The sequence below is a fragment of the Hemicordylus capensis genome, chromosome 2, assembly GCF_027244095.1.
Source record: "Hemicordylus capensis ecotype Gifberg chromosome 2, rHemCap1.1.pri, whole genome shotgun sequence".
In the NCBI taxonomy this organism is placed as follows: Eukaryota; Metazoa; Chordata; class Lepidosauria; order Squamata; family Cordylidae; genus Hemicordylus; species Hemicordylus capensis.
This window is the reverse complement of record NC_069658.1, coordinates 34,990,612-35,013,992: the sequence shown is the minus strand read 5'-3', so window position 1 is coordinate 35,013,992 and position 23,381 is coordinate 34,990,612. Positions and strand designations below refer to the sequence as shown.

The 23,381-nt window shown below is 42.6% G+C and overlaps 1 protein-coding gene across 2 annotated transcripts in view; it reads left to right on the top strand.

The window, feature by feature from the left end:
• Positions 1–23,381, top strand: part of ARL15 (ADP ribosylation factor like GTPase 15) — a 232,166-nt gene that overhangs the window by 4,495 nt on the left and 204,290 nt on the right. Inside the window, exon 1 of one of the 2 annotated variants that reach the window (XM_053295705.1) lies at positions 12,795–12,848. The exons of the other annotated variant lie outside the window; for it this stretch is intronic. Coding sequence (XP_053151680.1) covers positions 12,795–12,848 — 54 coding nt within the window. Of the gene's footprint in view, positions 1–12,794; positions 12,849–23,381 lie in introns of those variants that run through there. 2 annotated transcript variants of the gene reach the window in all.

Genomic DNA, 23,381 nt, shown 5'->3' with positions numbered 1-23,381 from the left:
CCTACATAAGTGTCCCTTCTGATCTGCTTTAAAAGTGGCCCCTTGGTATACAGAGGAGTTATGGGGTCTGAAGCAGCAAGGTAGGTGCCTGGAGTACAAATGGAGGAGAACTCGGCTTGAATGTGACAGGACACAGCATAGAGCCCATTTGAAGGTTTATGTAGAGGTGGTGCGTGTGGCAAAAAAAATTTCTGGTCTGCATGCATTGCTTCTGAGGGTTTGCGTCCGGCAGAGCTGTCCCGGGTTATGAGGAGTTTGATTCAGGCTCCTTCCAATTCAAACCAATTTCTGGGACTTTTTTCTGCTGCAATGCTTTTAATGGGTTCTTTGCGGACAAAATCTCCTGTATTCAGGCCGACTTGGACTCCACTGCTTCTGCAGAGTCTATTAAGGTGGTGTCCAGCAATACCTCTTGCAGTACTAGATTGGATCAGTTTCAATCTGTGATGCCTGATGATGTGGACAAGCTGCTTGGGGCGGTGCAGCCTACCACTTGTTCTCTGGATCCTTGCCCAACTTGGCTGCTTCTATCTAGCAGGGAGATTGTTGGTGGGTGGCTTAGTTAATATCATTAACTCATTGCTGAGGGAGGCTAGGATGCCTCCTTGTTTGAAGGAGGCAATTATTAGACCACTTCTTAAGAAGCCTTCTGTAGATCCCTCAGTGATGGATAGTTATAGGCTGGTCCCCAATCTCTCATGGTTGGGCAAGGTGATTGAGAGAGTGGTGGCTAACCTTCTCCAGGCAGTTTTGGAGGAAATCGATTATCTAGACCCATTTCAAACTGGCTTTAAAGTGGGCTATGGGGTTGAGTCTACCTTGGTTGGCCTGATGGATGACCTTTACTGGGGAATCGATAGAGGGAGTGTGACTCTACTGGTTTTTCTGGATCTCTTGGCGGCTTTTGGTACCATTGACCCTGGTGTCCTTCTGGATCGCCTGGGGGAATTGGGGATTAGAGGCACTGCTTTGCAGTGGTTCCGCTCCTATCTCTCAGGCAGATTCCAGATGGTAGAGCTTGGTGACAGTTCCTCTTTAAAATGGGAGCTATTATATAGGGTCCCTCAGGGCTCCATTTTGTCACCAATGCTTTTTAATATTTACATGAAACTGATGGGTGAGGTCATCAGAAGATTTGGTGCAGGGTGCTATCAGTATGCTGATGACACACAAATCGATTTCTTGTTATCATCATCATCATCATCATCATCAAATGGCATTCACTTCCTAAATGCCTGCCTACAGGCAGTAATGGGCTGGATGAGGGGTAACAAATTGAAGCTGAATCCAAGCAAGATGGAGGTGCTCATTGTGGGGGATTGGAATTTAAGGGATGAGTTAGATCTTCCTGCGCTGGATGGAGTTACACTCCCCCAAAAGGAACAGGTATGCAGCTTGGGAGTGCTCTTGGATCCAGATCTCACCATGGTATCTCAAGTAGAGGCTATGGCCAGGAGCACTTTCTATCAGCTTCGGCTTATTTGACAGCTGCGTCCATTCCTTGAAGAGAACAATCTCAAAACAGTGCTTGCATCAGCTGGTAACCTCCAGGCTCGACTACTGCAATGTATTCTACGTGGGGCTACCTTTGTACGTAGTTCGGAAACTTCAGTTATTTCAAAATGCAGCAGCCAGATTGGGTCTGGATTACCTCAGAGAGCGCCTTCTTCAGAATGATCCCCATCACTCGTTGAGGTCATCGGGAGAGGTCCGTCTCCAGTTACCACCGGTACATCTGGTGGGTACTCGGAACCGTGCCTTTTCTCTAGCTGCTCCTGGTCTATGGAATGCACTCCCGGCAGATATCCGCAGTTTAGGCTCGCTGTTGGTCTTTAAGAGAGCCCTAAAAACTTATTAGTTTGGCCTGACCTTCAGTGGTGGTGGTGTTTTTAAAAAGCGGTGGTGTTTTTAAAAAGCATTTTAATTGGTTTTAAATGGCTTTAATTGTTTTTGAATTGTTTTTATATTGTTTAGCACTGTTTGAATTTGGTGTTCTTATGTCTTTTTAAAGAGCCTCTGAATGGGGCGGTTTATAAATGTAATAAATAAATAAATAAATAAAAGTCCTGATCATTAATGACTCGAGCTTTGACCGACATCTTGAAAAAATGGGTGACAAATAATTTCCCTCACACATTCAAGCTGCTGCTCCAGCTGCTCCAGCAGAGAAATGTTAAGTATAAAAAATTTTAGGCATCAAATTCTCTATAAAAATGTGGTGTTCAGTGTAGATTTCAACCAACAGTTTTGCTGTAAAGTGAAGGTTTCCGTGGAATGCTGCTTCATGGTGACTGCGCCATCTCTGTTTTTTGTCTGTAGCTCACTCATATAAACTTTCCCTGCAAAGCCAAAATTAAGTATAATTAAGGAACGTGAAATTTACTGTCAGAAGGGAGTCCCCCCCCCTTCTTTTTTGCTATGTGATTCAAGGAAGAAGGCAGAGTGCATGTAGTTCGTGAAGAGGGCAGAGTGCATGCAGTTCGTGAAAAATCTGTCTTCCACATTCATTTCCACACCATCCAAGAGGTGGAGTACTGGCTCATTTTTTAAAAATGTAGTATACCTATTAGGTATACTGACAAATTGCAATTTAGAAAAATCTTATTTTCTTCACTGCTTGATTTGTACTAAGAGTATCCAATTCATAACTTTACTCAGGGACATCACCTTCATCTAAATCAGAATATTGAAAGTCAGTAGCAATGTTGGACTTTCCTTCTTTGTTTCAAAGAAGTTAAGTGACTGAAGTGGTTGTCATTCTGGTCAATATCTTCACTTGCTTCAGAAAATGTGGTAGGTTTATGTTATGTCTAAGGCATGACTGTCCATGGCAGTGGCCACAAATTGTGGATCATTTCAATTCAGTTTTTCTACAGCCACATCCCAGCCCAAATCCTTACATGCACAAAATTGCAGGAGAGTGTCTGGGGTGGTTAGCTTTAGCAGTGGATATTGGATCCACTTAATAATGGTAGACAAGCCTTCCTTAAGAGACTTTGTCTGCCACTGGCAATCTTCCTTTAATGCATAGCAGCAGAGGCGTGTTGGATATGCTGTAGGTTACAGTCTCTGTTCAGCCAGGGTGTCAGAACCCAGTGTGAAATTATTATGCACTCTAGAATGAGGATAGCCATAAAATGTCAATTGTGGTAATCGACCACTATTCTGAGATGGGCCATTCAGGGAGGAAAGTGGTGGCTGATGTAGTGGTCAGCTTACCCCTTTTGACAGTGGGACCGGATGTTACAGTAAGTGTTGGCTTTGTTGCTCTGATTGCTTGGGATCATTTCTGCTGTGCCCGTGGCAGCTCCATCATCATGATTACTCACACTGTTGCAAATGCTCAGTATTGTGGGATGGAAAGGGGGAGGTAGTGAGCAGGTGTGGGGTGAGGTAGAGAACAGATGGAGCAGAGAAGAGAGCTGCCTTTGAACACCTAGGGAGGAGTAGAAGAGAGCTGGGAGAGACACTCCCCGTCCCTTGTTTCCAGCTGGGGCCTTGTGGAAGAGGTGGCTGGGCAGGAATGCTCCCTCCTCTCCTGGAAGACCATGGAAAAGGTAGCACATAATGCTTGATTTGGCCATGCATGCCCCCTTGATGCCGCCTCCTTTATTCAGGGGCTACTTAGTTCCAGGACTGCAGCCCAGTTTGCTTCACCACTGCTGACATGCCCTCTGTTGTCGTCTTCCAAATTGCTGGGTGTCACTTAGCTAAGCAGATGCCAGCCTAGGACAAGCCATCGGCACTATTACAAGTTGACTTATTGACAAGGTCATGTGGAAGAATGGCCACCTTATTAATTTTGAATTAGATCTTCCCCCCGCTTTGTCCTCTTCTCCCCCTCAAAGAAAAATAAGCTTTTTAGAGAGACCCTTCTGATTAGGATCCCAAATCCCCTCGCTGTGCACAATCCTGTGCCAGCTTACATGGGAGTAAATACCGTTGAACACAATGGGACTGACTTTGCGGATGTATGTGCAGGATCCGGCTGCCAGATTTTCAAAGTCTCTCGTGTCATTGCAGCCTGCAGTTCTGGGATGGGTAGACTGGTGGTGGTTTTCCTCTCTCTAAACGTCTTGTTTGATAATAAGATAGTAAGCACAACTGAGGTAGATGGGACTTAATTCTAAATAAAGGTGTTGCTAAAGATTGGATCTGTGTGAATTTACAAGCGGTTCAAGGCTTGGTACCTGATGGTATATATTGCCTGGAATTGGATATCTGTGTATCTTTCCCATCCAGAGCACACTTCTTGAGGTTTGATGTCTGTCTCTGGTCTTAACTTAGGTCAGGCACTGATCAGAAGCCAGCCCCAAAATTTAGGAGCTAGACACTGGACCCTTAACAAAATTGCCAGGCATCGTGATGGATATTGTGAGGGAAGAGGGTAAATGGGCTTCTTTTTATCCCCTTTACAAGTAGTAAACTTTGCACAGAAACAGGGCGCATGGCCAAATCCATGGTCCAAATCCAATTCATTCTTCATTTTGCCAAACTGGCTAGAAAGTGAAACAGTCTATGTTGCTTATAAATCCAGCAGACATTGCTCTTCAGAATATTGGCTTCTAAAGATGCAAATGGAACGTAGGGGTGGAAATGACCTGATACTACTAAACACTTTGACCATTCAACAAGTATTTTAGTGCTTCATGTATCTATATCTCAGCAACTGTTTTGCAGCGTCCCTATAAGGCAGGTCAGTATTGGTTTTTTTTGCATGCAGCAAGCCGGGATTGAGAATGGTATCTTAACAAAAGGTCACCTCCTGAACTCATGGCTGAGGAGTGGGGACTTCCAGCTTGCATGTTTAGCCACTGTACTACACCAGCTGGATGCGTGTGCCCTTTGGGAACAGGTTGCATTTGATAGGAGGCTGGGTATGTGTTCAGTATTCCTTTGGCACTCTGTACCACTGGCAACTCCAACCTGCCCTTTGTACATCCATTGCCAGTAGGGATGGTTGTGAGACCACACAGGGGTCTGTAGGAGTCACTCTCCTCAGCATGAGGTTAAAATGGTTTTCTACACCAGGACCATCAGCCATACCAATACACAAATAGGATACTACTATTGCAGTTGTGATATATATTCAGAACCACCGTGGCTGGTTCTGAGCAGCCTCATGGTATTCTTCCCAGAATGCTGCTAGATCTTGGTCCCTGCAGATCAGCAGAAAAATTTCACTTGTTCTCAATAAGGAGTGAAGCATAATATTGCTGCGGGGAGAACCTTTTAAAGAGGTGGGTGCGTTTTGGCCTTTCTGGGGACAATACCAGCAAGCAGGAGGGCAGTTATAGTCTGCAAAAACAGAGGGCTCACCAATTGGTTTCATCCAGCCATACTGCCTATGAGATTTTTTTGGAGTTCAGTTTTTGAAGCAGCACAGTTTGAGAACATAATGCCAAACCTTAAAGCTGTGTATAGCGAGCTATTGTGTAGAGCAGTGTTTCGGGAAAAGTAAGCTGAAAACTTGTAGGGGTATAGATTTGTTATATGTATTTTTAGTTATGAAATTCTTTTAATAGGATATTTTACAAGAGGAGTCCTCTAGCTGGAGTTTGGAACATAAATATTATTGTTAACAACATGTTCCTCACTTAATGTTATCATGTGCAGGTTCCAGTTTGAACTCTGCTGAGTATTAATTAGCTTTTTAAAACTTCAGGATGGGAGAAATACAATCACATGCTGGCTTCCTGAATACACATATTGCTTATTTGTTCTTTCTTTGAGTCCTGCAGCATTCCAAAGCTTTGAGGTGGGTAATGACAGCCTTAGCATAACGATTTAGTTCTGTATTGCTTGTTCTAAGACTTTGATAAAGCATCACTTGAAGATGCCTGGCAGTCGTGAATGTTTACCTTGAAACATCTTGTGAGTGCAAATGTTTGTTTCTCTTTCATGCTCGCATGTAAACTCCTTGCAGAAAACTGCAGTAAACTGTAAGTAACTGAAACTTGAAAATGGTCCAGCACTGAAACTGTTGGCTGGTTACTGAGCTTTTTCTGAAGGAATCTTAACTAAGTCCCCCTCCATACACACAATTCAGTCTCAAGGTCTGACAGCTCGGGGAACCCTGACTATGAGAATGATGGTCATGTCTGCCATGACTTTTAGCTAGGAGCCATTGATTTTGCAGTATTTCATAAATTAATGCAGTATTCCATTGAAACTAGTTGTATAATGACCTATCGTATCCTTTAACAGAGATAATTACTCTGCCTACTATTTGAGAGGGGAGGGGGAATTTCTCATGAAGAAATTTGTGGGTGTCACCTCAGTTATAAATGCAAAAAATAAATCCAAGTTTGAGTGCTCATCTATCTAGTTGTAATATTTTGTGAAGGATAACCACAAAATAAAGTATTTGGTGCCTTATCTTCATACCTATAGGTTTATTCTATTATCTTTCATTTACTTTATCATGCGCCCTAATCGTGTATTTAGGGAGGGCTGTTTTGATCTGATTTTTTGTAGGGGTAGGTTTTCCCACTTCTCTGCTTAAATAGAAGAAATTGGACCCCCAAAGAAGCATTGCACAAAAGCCAGGCCCTTTGTTGTGCAAAAACATGTCTCTATATTACCTGTGCCTTTTCTAAGACTGGGCAACAAGCCATAGATTCATTACTGATGTGATTTATGTTATGTTCATCGCTGATTTATGTAATAGTTTTGATGGTCTTCCTTCACTTTGTTTCTGTGATGGTGCCTCTCAGCTGCTTAATAAACAGATTTTAAATATAAGATTTTTCTTGGATAAACTCATATTGCTTAGTTTGTGCAGTGAAAAATCAGCTCAGCATGATGTATTCAGAGCTGGCTATGTGCTTATGCTTTCCCATAATTATGTAGAGTGCAATGAGCAAATCAGCCTATCCATGGTTACAGTTACTGCGATTGCAGCATGTATTTAGCTGCTGCAGTAATGGAAAAGCAGCAGGTTGCTGGAGTTGCATTGGTTGAATGGGATTATGTTGTTCAAATGAATGAAGTGTCTTCAAGATGGTTGGGACAGTTCATGGAGCCAGTCTTCACCATGCAAGCCGACCCTGTGCATCAGACCAATCTGATCTTAACTGCACTGAAATGAGATTTACTGGCTTAGATTGCTGCAGGAGCAGATTGTTAAAATACTGATTTTAATCAAGAATACAAGAGGATTTCTTTCTGATGGGTGATCCCATCTTTGATATTGTCAGCCTTGATTAATGGTGTGCCTTAAACACTGGGTTTCAGGACTGAGTTTTTCCAAGACCTACAGTATCATTCTTCTTTTTGCTCAAGTTTGAATCTGAAACATGGGACCTAGATGGACACACCATGCACTGTGCTAGTGAGCTGTGGTACTTCCATGCTGTATATATACTGCAAGAATGGTGTTGTTTTCTTAAGCAGGAAAAAAAGAAGAGATGATCAGATGTATTCTGAGTGTAGAATCCAGAGGAAAGAGTTGTGGCACATAAGGACCAGGCAGTGAAATAATATTAATAGCTTAATGAAATAAGTCTTGGTTACAGAAAGGCAAGTGCAGATTGCTTTCTATTCCTCTGCTGCTTGTTGTTTGCCCCACCTCCAGTTGAGGACTGAACTAAAAACTAGAACCTGGCCTGGATCAAGGAATGGATTTACTAGAAACACAACATTGAGAAGAAAACCAAATGGGAACACACAATCGCCTGAATCCAAATGATCTTATTTCTGCATTATATTAGTAGATCAGGGAGACTACAGGGATTCTTCATTAAAATATCCATTAAATTAATGTAAAACTTATTGTGGGTAGGTGGGATGCAGGGGTGGTCTGCAGGATTTTTCTGCGAGCAGGTTAAACTATATGTTCAAATAAGTAAAAGCAGCTGCTGCTTCATATTAATCTGGCCATGAATCTGGGGGAGGGCAACTCCCCCTCCCACCCATGTAGGCCTATGGTAGGTTCTAGTGAATAGTATTAAACAGAGATGAGATAGGTTTCTAGGATCTAGAATGTCATGGGATAAATCTCCCTTTGGCCATATCTTGAAAATACGAACACTGAGCTGAAGCAGTTCAGTCTTGCTTTTTTTACAAGCCTAGATAGTGTTTTGCCCTAAAAGCCCTAATTTTTCTACATGCCTCCCTTTCATACAAGAAGAAAAAAATTAACCTAGATCATAAAGATTTCCTACAAGCTGAATGTAGTACAAGAGAGCCAGGCCCTTTTAATAACCTTATCTGTGTATTTAAAAAAAAAAAATCTGCCAAGAGCAATAAACTATCTTTGATGAGAAACTAGAGACAAGTTGCAGTCTTGCTTCTACTTGTTTTTCCTGCCCCCTTGGAAAGCTACAAATACAAGCTTTCCTTGGTGGGTGGGGAATGCCCCATCTTCTCAGTAGATTTACTAGTCTGATTATACACAAAGGTACTGTACAGTTAAATATGTATCTTCTTAATGAAGTAAGAACCCCTTTCATATTCATGTTTGTTTTGTTTTTAGTTGAAACACACAATTATTTTTGTATTTGCCAAAGGTCAAAACCCAGCAACAGTGTAAATTCATTGTGTTGAATAAGAATCCAAGCTGAAGTTATATAATCTCCATTGTGTGTTTTGGCTTCCCTACTAACATAATCTCTGAACTTCTTATAATAAACTTTGTCATGCTGAAAGTTAACTATAGCCTTTATTGGAAAATTGATGGGCTGTTGGGGGGGATCTCCGTAGTGTTATAGTTACCACATCTTCTTCAATGCTTGTTTGATAGAGACATTGGTTAATTGTAACATGTAATTAAACTAAAACCCTGCAAGTAAGTAAAACCAAACTTTTAAAAATGTGGCATAATGGTTAGTAGTTATGAACGTTCCTGTCTAAATGTAGTTAAAAGTTCAGTTTTATAATCTTGTATTGAAAACATCTGATTCATAAAAATAAAATAACAAGAGCATAATAGTAGGAGCATTGTTGTTAGGCCACTACTAAAAATTATTAATTCAGGTCTTGGCAAATTTACTTTGCACTTAGGAACTAGAGGTTGGGCACTTGAGAAAATTATCAGACTTATTATTATTATTTTACATATTTTTATACCGCCCAAAACTTATGACTCTGGGCAGTTTACAACAAAATAAAAACAGAAAGTAAAACATTAGTCAAAACAAAAACAAAAAGTTTAAAACATTACAACTTAAAAATTTTAAAACAACATTTTAAAACAGCATTAAAACCATCAAATCAATATTAATTAAATGCCTGGGTGAACAGATGCATCTTTAAAGACTTTTAAAAAGCTGTCAGAGATGGGGAGGGTCTTATTTCACTAGGGAGCGCATTCCAAAGCCTCGGGGGAGCAACAGAGAAGGCCTGTCCCTGAGTGGCCACCAGATGAGCTGGTGGCAGCTGCAGATGGACCTCTCCAGATGATCTCAGTAGGCGGTGGGGTTCATGATGAAGAAGACGTTCTCTTCACTTCCCAGGGCCCAAGCTGTTTAGGGCTTTATAGGTTATAACCAGCACCTTGTATTTTGCCCGGAAACATATAGGCAGCCAGTGTAGCTCCTACAATACAGGAGTTATATAGTCTCTTCGCGATGTCCTGGAGACCAACCTGGCTGCCGCATTCTGGATCAACTGTACAGTAGTTTCCGGACTACATACAGGGGCAGCCTCACATTGCAGTAATCCAGTCTGGAGATTACCAGCAGATGTACCACTGTTTTGAGGTTGTGTATCTCAAACAGATGCAGCTGGCGTATCAACCTATCAACAAGCTGATAGAAGGCACTTCTGGCCACTGCCTCAACCTGGGAGACCAGGGAGAGGCTTGGATCCAGAAGTACCCCCAGACTGCGTGCCTGTTCCTTCTGGGGAAGTGTGACCCCATCCAGAACAGGCATTGACGGATGTTGTGATGGGGAGGGTAAATGGTCTTCACTTTACAGGTAACATACCCCTTTACAGGTAACATACTTAAAACAGAAATAGGGCTCCCTGGGACAAATAACAGTTTTGTTAAATAACTCTACCTCTGAATATCTGATCTAGGTGCCATGGGTCCCTGGCACCTGGGATTTGTCAAGCCTTGTATTGACTATATTTAAACTGCTGTTGTCATTTACAGCTTGTTCTAGTTTACACAAGAGAGATGGGTCTCTGCTGGCAAAGGGCTCACAATCTACTGTAAAGATGGCTGGAAATTCAAATACACAAATCAGTTCTGTAACTTATTTCTTCTATATACCAAGACATTTTGGCAGTCCCCTATTTTCAGCTGTCAGTAAGAGGCAAAATGAATCCGTGTATTGCTTTTTTATGACTGATGAAAAAAGAACACATTTTTCTTTTTGTCTTGTGGTCTGTGTGGCATCCCACTCTTACTGAAGAAGCAATTAGTAGCATAGGTAATACAATTCCTGGCTGACACAGTGCATGTTTAGTGTATATCTTGCTGACCGTTTTCTAGCTAGCGCATATCTACAACAACATCTCAATGTGAAATGGTGGCATAAATTTAAAAACTCTGAAGATCACATATTTGTGGTACAGAAATATTTTGGATTTCTCTTGTCCCTGGGTGTATATGTTACTACTTTTTTTGAGAAATATACAATATCCCCAAACATATGGGGAAAATTGATCACACAAGAAAAAGTTTAGAAACATGATGTCTGATTCATAATGGGGGTCTGATAACACTGAGTTTGACCTTCATTTTCTTTCACCAGCCCGTTTTTCAGACTTGCCATTTCCATTGTGACATTTGGGTGCAATGTCATGATCCTTGCATGCATTATGTTATATATAAAACCATGCATAAATATTAAAAATAAAAAAAAATTAAAATTAAAAATATATATTATGCATGGTCTTATATTATGCATACATTTTACTATGCATAAAAAGTATGCATAAATATAAAAACGTATATTTTATATAATGTATATAAATTTTCCAGGACAAATTATTTACAGAATGTTTTCTGGAATGATCATTCTTTTATCTGTTTGCCTCCAGAATTGCACAAGTTGTGTGGATAGCAAAAGTAATTATGAGATCTATGCTGGAAACTCTTTATCTTTATATACAAAAAACCGTATAGACTGGCTCTTTCAGCTATCACCAGTGCTTTGAAAACAGCTTATATGTAGGTTTGAAGATGTGAGAACTTATTCAACATCTTCTCAACTTTTCAGACTTTTATGGGTTTTTCCAGCACAGTCTCTCACATGCTGGTCATATGGTCAGCAAGGACCTTTTGCAATTTTTGCAGCGCCATCTGCTGATCAGCTCTTGGTTTCTGTGAATAACCCACCACTTTTCAATACCAGATTTCTGACAAATAGGGGAAAGGGTGATTTGTCAGTCAGTCAGTCAATCATATTTTCATACCACTGATATGCTTGTACACCAGGCGGTGTACAAAATTAAAATTACACAAAACAATTAAAACAGTAACATAAAACAATTAAAACAAATTATTACAATTCTGATTAAAAGCCTGTGAGAACATGTGAGTCTTGAAGGTCTTCCTGAAAACAAACAGAGAAGGAGATGCTCTTATTTCAGCAAGGAGCATATTTTAAAGCCCTGGGGCAGCCACAGAGAAAGCCTGGTCCTGGGTCGCCACCAAACAAGCCAGTGGCAACTGTAACCAGACCTCTCCAGAGGAATGTAACAGACAGCAGTGTTCATGACAAAGGAGACGCTCTCTTAAATACCCTGGACCCAAACCATTAAGGGCGTTCTAAGTAATAACCATCACTTTGTACCTCACCTGGAAACATATCGGCAGCTAGTGCAGTTCTTTCAAAACCGGTGTTATGTGGTCCCTTCAGGTTGTCCCAGAGACCAATCTGGCTGCCACATTCTGTAGCAATAGTAGTTTCTGGACTATGTATAAAGGCAGCCCCATGCAGAGTGCATTACAGTAGTCAAGCCTGGAGGTTATCAGCATATGTACCATTGTTTTAAGGTCATTTACCTCCAGAAATGGACATGGCTGTCGTATCGGCCAAAGCTGGTAAAAAGCGCTCCTGGTCACTGCCTCAACCTGAGAAACCAGGGAGAGCTTTGGGTCCAGGAGCACTCCCAAGCTACGTACCTGATCTTTCATGGAGAGTGCAGCCTCACCCAGAACAGGCAGATCTCAACCATCTGTAAGGTCCCAACCCCTCCGCCCCAGTCAGTACCTCCGTCTTACTGGGATTCAGCTTCAGTTTGTTATCCCTCATCCAGCCCATTACTGCCTCCAAGCAGTAATTTAAAGAAGATATGCCATTTCCTGATGAGGTTGACATGGATAAATAGATATGGGTGTCATCAGCATATTGAGAGATCCTGATGATCTCTCCTGATGACTTCTGTGCTTTGGTCACAGAAAGCAAGAGCTGGCCAGCAGCTGGCACTGTGGTAATTGCACATGGTCTCTGCTGGCTGTGTGACCTGCATGTGAGACTGTGCTGGAAAACTGGCAGCAGTCTGTATGTGCTGGTGCTGAGTAAGCTCTCGCCTTCAACTTACTTGCAAGCTCTTTTCATAGTGCTGTTTGTTGCCATCCGAAAGAACCCTCCGTTTTTTCTCAGAACAGACTGAATCTCACTTTCCAAATTCGGTGGTTCAATGGGAAGAATTGGAGTCTGTTCTTTTGGTCACACCAATCTCAGCGTATCATTATTAAAAATGCCTTTTGCTTCCCAGTGTTAGACTTATGATGGAAAAAACATGTGGCATAAATTTGTGTTGAGAAAATTCTTTTCTTCCTCCTTTCCCCAGCACCTGTAATTCTTGGTAATACCTTATTTCAATTTCTTTAGAACATGTCTGAATGTATCCAGCTTTCATTTGCTGTTTGTAGAATTGGCATTTACACGGTAAGCAATATGCCATCTCTTGATGCAACGTATATTCTTGCTTGTAATATAATTGTAGAATGTGTACCTTAGACTCCACTGTTGTGTATTTCTACCCAGATGTTGGTGGCATATGATTAGCAAAATGATCTTGTTATAGAAACCTGCATAAATAGGCAACTGTGCTGCAATTATTCTAGTCTCCATAACCCACGCCCTCAGTTTGGCTTCATGTAGTGAAGTGTGTGTGGATTTATAAAATACAAATATGTTTTCATGACACAGTACATATTGTACTAGAACTTGGAACAGGTTGCATGGTGTGGAGAGATCCTTAAGTACTAGATTTAGATATTGTATTTACTGAATTCAGGGATCAAGGTGTGCCTGCTTCATAAAGACCTTCCAATTTTCAAAATATGAGAAAACATATGAACAGTGTTGGTGGGTACATATAAGGGAAACCATATTGTATTGGACATTAACCATGATTTATCTTCTTTCAAACAAGCCAGCAGGTAAAACTGGAAGGAGTATTTTAACTGCCAAAAGTATTGTGTTAAACTGTTCAGTGTGATCATACAAAATATAAAGATGAGCTATCTTAATTAAGAGAAGGCACTGTCTCAAATGGCCCTCCCAGCACTGAGAAGTACAGTACTGTGTGAGGTCAGCACAGTGGGAAATGGTTCTTGCACTGAAGGCATTTTGCCATAGTGGCCCCTGCTTGAAAAATAATGAAGATGGCTGTTCTAGAAGCTCCTCTGCTTAACCAGTCCAGTCTGTCCTAGAATGGGCTAGCTTGTGAATAATCTAGTGGGATTCTAAAACAGTGGCCAGGATTTAAGGAGCAGTTTAGTTGCACACATCACGTTGCCCTAAGTCAGATCTACAACAGCCTCAGTGTGCCAACTTCTAGCCATCATTCATGGGCTCAGACTCTCTGTTCATGTATGGCTTAGGCCTTGGAGGAAATGAACAAGAGTCTCTGTTTCCACTCCATCGGGTCTTTTCCCCAAGGGAAATGGGACTGAATCCATGTCCATCCTGCTGTAGCTCCAAGGGGCTGTGTGGTTTCCTTCTCCTTTAAGACATGGGGAGAGGAGAAGTATTTTGCCCGAACAATGTCTCCTCCAGCCTGGACAAGTGAGCCATTTCCTCATCTTTCCTTCCATTGAATCAGTGCCCCCTTCCTTCTGTATTGCACCGATTAGGTGGTAATAGCAAAAGAATGGCACCCTGTAACTTAATAAAACAAGCTGAGAAAGCACAAGGTGCCTCATGACTTTAGGAACATAGGAAGCTGCCATGTACTGAGTCAGACCATTGGTCTGTCTAGCTCAGTATTGTCTTCACAGACTGGCAGTGGCTTCTCCAAGGTTGCAAGCAGGAATCTCTCAGCCCTATTTTGGAGAAGCCAGGCAGGGAACTTGAAACCTTCTGCTCTTCCCAGAGCGGCTCCCTGAGGGGAATAGCTTACTAGACATTTCTAGTCTTTCTAGCATATTTCATGTGCAACCAGGGTGGACCCTGCTTAGCTAAGGGGACAAGTCATGCTTGCTACCACAAGACCAGCTCTCCTCACTCTCATTCACTGAGGTCATTAACTTTCATCAGTCTTGTAGGGAGAATCAACTGGAAGCACTGAGCACTGCCCCACTCCATTGACTGAGAAACAGTGTACTTGAACCCTCGCACACAAACTTAAAAAGCTGACTTGTGAAGATCCACACAGCCCCAGGGGAGTGTTAGCTACAAGAATATTTGAATGCCTCGGCTTCTGATTTTGATTACTATAAGTATTTCCAATGACTGAGTTCTGTGTGCCCCAAACCTATGATATAGCAAAGGTCAATTTGATATGCAAAAAAAAGAAAGAAAGTGGGGGGACGACAATTTCCTAAACAAAAATGGAAGTGACGGGGAGGGGACACATTGGTTGCATGTACCCTGCCAAGTTGTTAATGATAGAGGATTTTTATTGCTGTGCTGCCTCCTGCAAGTGTGGTGTATGGTTCCATGGTTGATAGTTCTTGATTTTTGCTTGGGTCATGCTTTAGTCTTCGGAATCAAAGTAGACTCCCTTTTCAAAGTAGACTCCCTTTAAGAAGTTGGAACCACCAGGCTTCTGAAGTCCCAGGTCTGTTTGTTTTGGCTTTTAGTTTTCTCTTTGGCTCCATTTTTTTGTTTTATATATCTTGTTTCTCTTCAGTGGTCTGATCAGAGCATCTATCACTGAGCAGTCAAACATGACAGGAGCAAAGATACTGAGAGTGACAGAGAATTTGGAAGGTCAAAGTTCAAAGTGCTGGGCCAGGCAAAGCTGGCATTCCTGCTCCAGCATCCTCTTCCTCCCCCTCTCTCTTGCTTTCACCACAGAGAGACAATGACCACCACCTCTGCCTCCTTCCTAATATTCCTATACAGGGTATGAGACAGAAATTTTTTTAAAGGTGTGAGAATATAGACAAGTAACTGTTGTTTTAAGTCAGTGGCTTTCACACAAGAGTGCACGTATTACCTTCCTCTCTGCAGCCTCCAAATAGCCAGTAAAACCAGTTATGAAGGTAGAATGCCAGCAGGGGAGTGGGTGCGTCCCAGTGTATTGCATGGAGTGTTGCATGTATGACTATTTGCCTGAGGAGCAGAAGTTATGGGTATGCACTTGATGCAAAGAGCTCCTGGCTTCATGGAACAAGTTTGTTCCCTCAAAGCCAAGGTGGCTGACCTGGAGAAGCTCAGGGAGGCAGAGAGGTGTGTGGATAAGACCTTCAGGGATGTGATAGAGGCATCCCACTCCCCGGCTGACAGCAAGAGGGGAATGCTCCTTTAGAAGGCACCCCTTCCTTGGGTGATGCGCCGATATCCTCATGCACAGAGGATACTCCTCTGGAGGTTGGGGGCCTCCTAGTAGTGGGTGACAGTGTTTCCTCTAAGGCATGTGCGCACACTTAGGTTTTTTGTTGGTTTTTTTAAAAATGTCCACTCAGTTAATTTTAGATCCCATTCAGGAAGGCCTCACTCTGAATGCATATGTGCAAATACTGCCTTGATACTGCCATTCAGAACAAAATTCATTCTGCACACAGATGAAAAAAATTAGAGAGAACGCTGGTGAGTGATTAGATTGTTAGGGGCATAGAGAGATGGACTTGCGACCTGGATGTAGACTGCAGAGTGACTTTCTGCCTTGCACAAAGGTTGTGGACATCATGCAGAGAGGCCGTTGAGCAGTGCTGGAGAGGAGTCAGCTGTCATGGTGTGCGTTGGCACCAACTATGTTGGGAAATGCAGTCGGGAGGTCTTGGAAGCCAAGTTTAGGCTGCTAGATAGTAGATCAAAGTCCAGGACCTGTAGGGTAGTGTTCTCTGAAGTGCTACCTGTTCCATGTGTGGGGCCAGTGAAACAGGCAGAGCTGAGAGGTCTCAACGTGTGGATGAGATGGTGGTGCCAGGAGGAGAGGTTTAGATTTGTTACATCCTGGGATACATTTTGAGGCAAACAAAGCCTGTACAAAAGGGATGGGCTCCACCTGAACCAAGATAAAACCAGACTGCTGGTGCTTAAAATAAAAAAGGCCACAGAGCAGCTTTTAAAATGGTTCCTGGGTGGTATCTGGTTCAAAATCCCTCAAGGTGTGAGGGTGCAAACCTTTCAGATAAACCAGGAAGGGACAGAGTAGAAACAGGAGTAGAGCAAATGGTGCCAGCAAGTCAAAAAGGTCAAATGATAGTAAAGGAGATAGCACATACCAATGCCAGGTTAAGAGACTTGGTGTATCTGTGTTTATATACCAATGCCAGAAGCCTCCGATTCAAGATAAGTGAGCTGGAGTGCTTGGTTCCTAATGAAAACATAGATATAATGGGCATAACTGAAACCTGGTAGAATGGTGAGAACCAGTAGTGAAATGCAAAACAGATTATGAGGAGCTCCAAAAGGCAGCCTTCAAACTGGGTGAGTGGGCGACAATGACAAATTCAGTTCAGTGTAAGCAAGTGTAAAGTGATGCATATTGGGGAAATAAAACCCAGCTTCACATATACACTGATGGGGGTCTGAACTGTCAGTGGCTGACCAGGAGAGAGATCATGGGGTCATGGTAGACAGCTTGTTGAAAGTGTTACTCAGGATGCTGGACTAGATAGGCCTTGGGCCTGATCCAGCATAAATTCCCAGAAAATAGGTGGAGATTTCTATGTGGAGAGCTGATGTGGCCGTTGTGTAGGACTGGCATTTTTGTAATATTAAACTGGAAGGGTCTTGCAGTCCTGTCACAACTGCAGGCCAATTTTAATCAGTCAATGTGGATGTTAAGATTCTTTCCATCATGTTTGATGAATAGCTCAGTAAATATCTGCTGTTTGCTACACACCTTTCAACAGAGGCGTATCTAGGGAAAATAGCGCCTAGGGCAAACACTGAAATTGCGCCCCGTGTCCAAGCATCTGACACCCATCTTTCAGATAACTTTACCATAATATCAGCTGAAAAATACAAGTCAAGCTCGTTAATCTTTTAATATTTCAAAAACTATTTAGCAGTGGACTTAGCCAGACCAAAAAATGCTGGAAAACTACAAATTTCAGTATGCGGGGGCTCATGAAATACCCAAATACTATGTGGAGATGTACTTGGAAAACTAAACAGAAGTGCCTGTCTAATTCTCTACTATGCATTGTAACATCACCATTACATAAGTTTTAAAAATCAATGGAGAATTTGACTTTTCCCAGATACTCTGTAAATAATTAAAGAATATGCAGAGTAAACTGTGTCACTGCTTGGAATATATTCTAGTCTTTCAGAAAGACAGTTAAAATGAGAGAAAGAGAGCAAGAAACTCCCAGTGGGCCTTAATATTAAGGATTTCACACTGATTCAAAGACAAATTCACCATTAATAGCCATATTAGCAAGACATCACATTTAACTCACTTATCACAAGAAGCAAAGTAAGAGCAAATGAATGCAATCCTAGCTCATAAGCGTCAGCTCAGTATTCACAAGCCCTGATTCTCTGTACATAGTGCCAATCTGAATATGTGTACAGTGTCTTATATTATATTTTTATTATTATTATTTTTACCCGTAGCCCCTTGGGGGGGCTTCCTAAAGGCTGGGTTTGGGTTTTTTTGCAAAGATTCCCCCTCACCCCGCTGGCCTCTAGGGCCTCGCAGGGACCATTTGAGCATGTGCAGTGGCTGTTTTTAAAAATATTTTTTTTTTTAAAAAAAGGCCACTGAAAACAAAATGGCCACCGCGCATGCTCAAATGGCCTCTGAAATGCCTGGCATGACCTAGAACCTCACAGAGGCCATTTGAGCATGCACGGTGGCCATTTTGTTTTTGGCAGCCATTTTTTTAAAAAAAAATAGTTTTACAAAATGGCACCCCCCTTCAAGTGGCGCCCGGGGCACGTGCCCCACCTGCCCTACCCCTAGATACGCCCCTGCCTTTCAAGTAGAGTTTGTGCCAAGATAGGAGGGAAGAGCTCAATCTGTCTCATCATTAATACACTGCTGGCAGAATGAGGGCTTCCTCCACTGATCGTTCTGTTGCTGGATGTAGAGAAGACCTTCAATAAGATCCATGGGGGCTTTTCTGTGGCTGTGGTAAGGGAAATCCCCCACAATTTCTTTTGATTGGATCATGGCAGTGAAAATGAACATATCACGGTGCTGTCTGACTTCAGTAAACTGGCAGGCTTCTGCTTGAGTCACTAGGATTGATTTAACTCTAAAGATGAACTGAACCACCCTTGTTAGCGTGCAGTGCTAGAGCTAGTCACCATCCTGCAACAATATTGTGACGGCCACACTGTTCCATATTTTTATTATTTTTTATCCTTGATTCAAATCAAAGCAGCTACCAAGAACAACAGATCACAACCATCATCAGACACAATGAAACATCACTTAAGCTCAGCAAAATAAAATGACAGCAAAGGTGAAAATCCAGTAAGGCAGCAATTGAAAACACATCCCCTGATGTGTTTATCCCCTGATAACTTGGCAAAGAGGCACCTTTTAATGTGGCGATTCTCTTTATTTAGCAGGGGGAGAGTAACTGGCCCTATCCACCCCCCAGCACAGTACCTCCAGTGACTGTTGCTGGTATCTATATGATGTTTCTTTTTAGTTTGTGAGCCCTTTGGGGACAGGGATCCATCTTATTCATTTATTATTTTTCTGTGTAAACTGCACTGAGCCATATTTGGAAGGGCGGTATAGAAATTGAATTAATAATAATAATAATCCACCCACCAAATCACGTAAGCCAAGTAAAATAATCATCAACCTAAAAGTCTTTCGAAAGATCAAGCAGACAAGGAGGATATTGGGTTGTATGGCATAGAATGCTGTTGAGAAATTTGGTATAATCCACAGCGTCACGTTCCATGTGTCCATCTTGAAGTGCAAGGTGTCCACTAGAGTGACCAAGGGAGTTTCTTTTCTGAAACAGAGAGACTGACTCACTGACTCTTCTGGAAAAGCCTGAAACCACCACCCACTCTAACACCTTGGCTTGGAATGATATATTGAATACTAAATTTAATTTAACTTAAATTGGCAAGGTCCCCCAAGATCCTTTTCAGCAGGGGATAAACTTTGCTCTTTTTTGATACTGTTGGAATCCAGCCCTCTCATAATGAAATATTTATTACTTTGGACTCCTGAATATCCATTCTTGGCTTTATGACCTTAATCAGCATGGATGGACAAGGGTTGAGTGAGCAAGCCCATCTCAAAGAATCTATATGCTTTGGCTGAACAAACTGTAAAGAATCCATCAATATTGAACAAGAAAACCATTGCAGCTTTGGAACAGCTGTGAAACTATTGGAATCCTATTCAAAGTGAATGAGAGCAATTTATCTACAAACTGCTTTGCTAACCAGCAAAGTGGGCTTTCGAGGGTTCCTCTAACTTCCTTTCAGAATGCAGATGTAATAAACGTTTTACCAAATTCATGAGTACCAAGTGTCCAGGGTAGGCTTGTGCATTTCGATTCGGGCACAAATCGATTTGTGCCCAAAAATGGCAATTTCGGATGATTTGTCTACAAATTGAAACCAGAATTAGACCTCCGATGAATTTCGTTTACAAATTGAAATGACCTCCTTTCGGATCTGAGTTTTGTTTACTTCGGAAAACGCTTCGGTGCTCCATCAGCATTGCATTGCAAATTGTCCTTTTTGTCTCTCCACACAGACTCCAGCAGCAACTGACTGAGTGTTTGTCAGAAGGATTAGCATAGCAGAAGATAAGATATGCAAAAAGGGACACAGCTTCTGAAGACATTTAGTTAAGAGAAATGAGCTGTATTGTGATGCCATTGTGTGCTGAGAATGAAATGAGTAAGCTGAGAGCAGCCAATTCATTGTCAACTCTAAGTAACAATATCCGGAGCTTCCCACTCTGTCTGGGGGGCTTCTGGGAGCGCCTGGAGGAGAGACTTATTTTTTTTACATTTATATCCCGCTCTTCCTCCAAGGAGCCCAGAGCGGTGTACTACATACTTGAGTTTCTCTTTCACAACAACCCTGTGAAGTAGGTTAGGCTGAGAGAGAAGTGACTGGCCCAGAGTCACCCAGCTAGTTTCATGGCTGAATGGGGATTTGAACTCGGATCTCCCCGGTCCTAGTCCAACACTCTAACTACTACACCATGCTGGCTCTAGAGATATATGGCTTTGCCCCCCCTTTTCTCCCTCTTTATTATCTTGTGTGTAATGATTAAGATTCCACATGCTCTGTCCTGTTTGCATTTAAAATATTTAAGCCCTTGCAGAAAACAAAACAAAATGCCAGCAAAGACACTGCAAGTCTCTTTCAAGGTATATAGGAGGCACAAGCTATTATGCTTGGTTAAAGCAAAAAGCATACACTTGCTGTTAACACACTGGGAAGTATATAAGTGGAATATGGGGAAGGGGAGGGATTAGGAGGTAACATGATACAGGAAGACATCCTGACTGACAGATTTTTAAACTTCAGATTTGCATTGGAAAGGAAACTAGTTGGAGTTTAGACACAGCTGCCTTTATTGACTTGATGGCTCTATTTCCCATTTCCAGAAAGAGAGAACTGAGTTTGCACCAGGAATATATATGCTGGTGTAGGGTACCATTTCCTTCTTACTGCTGCATGTGTGGGTGAAGAGAGAGCTCCATTCATTGCCTATTCCATCATCTTTATCCCCTATCCTCCACCATTGACTCCCAGGGGAGCTGCCATTCTCCAGGATTTATGCCCTTACTTAGCCTCGCTGACCAGCCTGCTGCTTCTCCTGTGTGTTCAGCCTTTTTAAAAACAGGCTTGATGTTGGAATAAAGGTTACGAATGTGAAATGTTAAAAAAATAAACATTGTGATGCTTGCTGATGCTGGTAATGTGATGATAGTAAATGCAATGCTTTGCCAGTGTGGTGTAGTGGTTAGAGTGCTGGACTAGGACCGGGGAGACCCGAGTTCAAATCCCCATTCAGCCATGAGACTTGCTGGGTGACTCTAGGCCAGTCACTTCTCTCTCAGCCTAACCTACTTCACAGAGTTGTTGTGAGGAGAAACTTAAGTACGTAGTACACCGCTCTGGGCTCCTTGGAGGAAGAGTGGGATAGAAAATGAAAATAAATAAATAAATAAATAAATAAAATGTCTGCTGTATGAGTCTTTTCTTTGTATTTCTCCAAAATAGAAAGAAGCACTCTGTGACTGACTAAAGCGGCAGCACAGAGAGACAGACACACATACACCAACCTACCCCCAAGGACTCTGTGATTTGATTGACTAAAACGGCAGCACAGACAGAAGCACATGTGCCCACCCACCCCAACTCGCCCCAATCACCAGCAGTGGCCACTGATGAGCTTGATGCTACTGGTGCCCCCTCACAAATGTCTACCACTCATACTTTGAGAGCAGCACATAGCATTAGGCCACAGCACAAACCCAACACCAGGGCTGCTCAACTTCGGCCCACCTTCAGATGTTGGCCTACAACTCCCATAATCCCTGGCTGTTGGCCACTGTGTTTGGGGATTATGGGAGTTGTAGTCCAAAAACAGTTGGGGTGCCATAGTTGAGCAGGCCTGCCCTAAACCCTCTCCAACCCTCTCACAGAGCACGCAGCCACGTGCACACAGGCATAAAATGCTAATTTTCACCCACCCATGTCTAGCAGACAGTAATATTATAGTTTTATAGTGTAGGGGTTTTTTTTTAATAGTGTAGGGTTTTTACATTTATATCCTGCTCTTCCTCCAAGGAGCCCAGAGCGGTGTACTACATACTTGAGTTTCTCCTCACAACAACCCTGTGAAGCAGGTTAGGCTGAGAGAGAAGTGACTGGCCCAGAGTCACCCAGCTAGTTTCCTGGCTGAATGGGGTTTTGAACTCGGGTCTTCCCAGTCCCCAATAATGAGGATTGGGTCATATAGTGAGTTGTTGCATCATCAGGGTTTTTATTGAAATGTTGCTTGAATCCACAAATGGGTGGTGCTGCTGAACTGGGGTGCCACGGGCTCCAAACTGCAGCAAAATGCGCAAATAACAGCGCCAAAAAATTGAGTGCCGTCGTTCATCAGTCTTCACTTTTTCAACTTGTTTATGTGGGAGTATGTTGTTTTGTATCCTTGCCATTCCCTGCATCACATGTTCTGGAAGTCTCAGTCCCTGTCTGTGGATGACAAATGCTTGGGTGGGGAAGGGAGGGCAGGGCGCACTTGATGCTGCTGTTGGCTACCCTAGTCTGCTGCGCATATGATGCCTGCTTCGGAAACCTGGCTCTTTGCAAAGCTCTGCTGTTGTCGTTGTCGTCAATGTGTGTGCTGCCTGGTGATGTTCTTCGTGGCAGAATTGGGGCAGAAAGCGGTCTGCTGGGGCAAAACAGTGGGTTGGGTGGAAGTGCCCCAAGGGGTGCCTGCCAGTGCCCCAAGGGGTGCCTGCCACAACCCAGATTCCAAAGGAATAGGGCAAAGGGTGGATTTTTTTTTTGTGATTTGGGGAAGTTTGTGTGTCTTTAAGCTTTTCCTGCAGAGGGAATAATGGTGGTTTTAGCAGCCCCATAACTGCACTTGGGGGGCACTGATGTGGTGCTGAGCGAGTGGTGGTGTAGTGCACAGAGGGTGCCAACCACTCCCCTGGATTGCTAACCTATTGGGGTACTGGGTTTTGTTGTTTCTGAGGTGTTGAGTTTAGATTCTCTGGTAGCAAATTAGATTTTTAATGAAAAACTATGAATCCACTCTCATATGCTACCAGAGAATCTACACTCAGAACACCTCTAGAACAACAAAACCCTGTACTTCATGGGTTGGCAACCCATGTGGGTGGTTGGCACTCTATGTGCACTACACCACCACTTGCTCTGGGCCACCCCAGTGCCCCCCAAGTGGAGTTACGGGACTGCAGAAAACTCCATTATACCCTATGAGGAAAATCTGAAAGACGTGTAACTTCATTAATTCTTTAAAAATCAGCCCTTTGTCAAATTCCTCTGAAAAAATTGTGGTAGCTTCCTTGCACCAACTGGGCACTACCACCAACCACATTC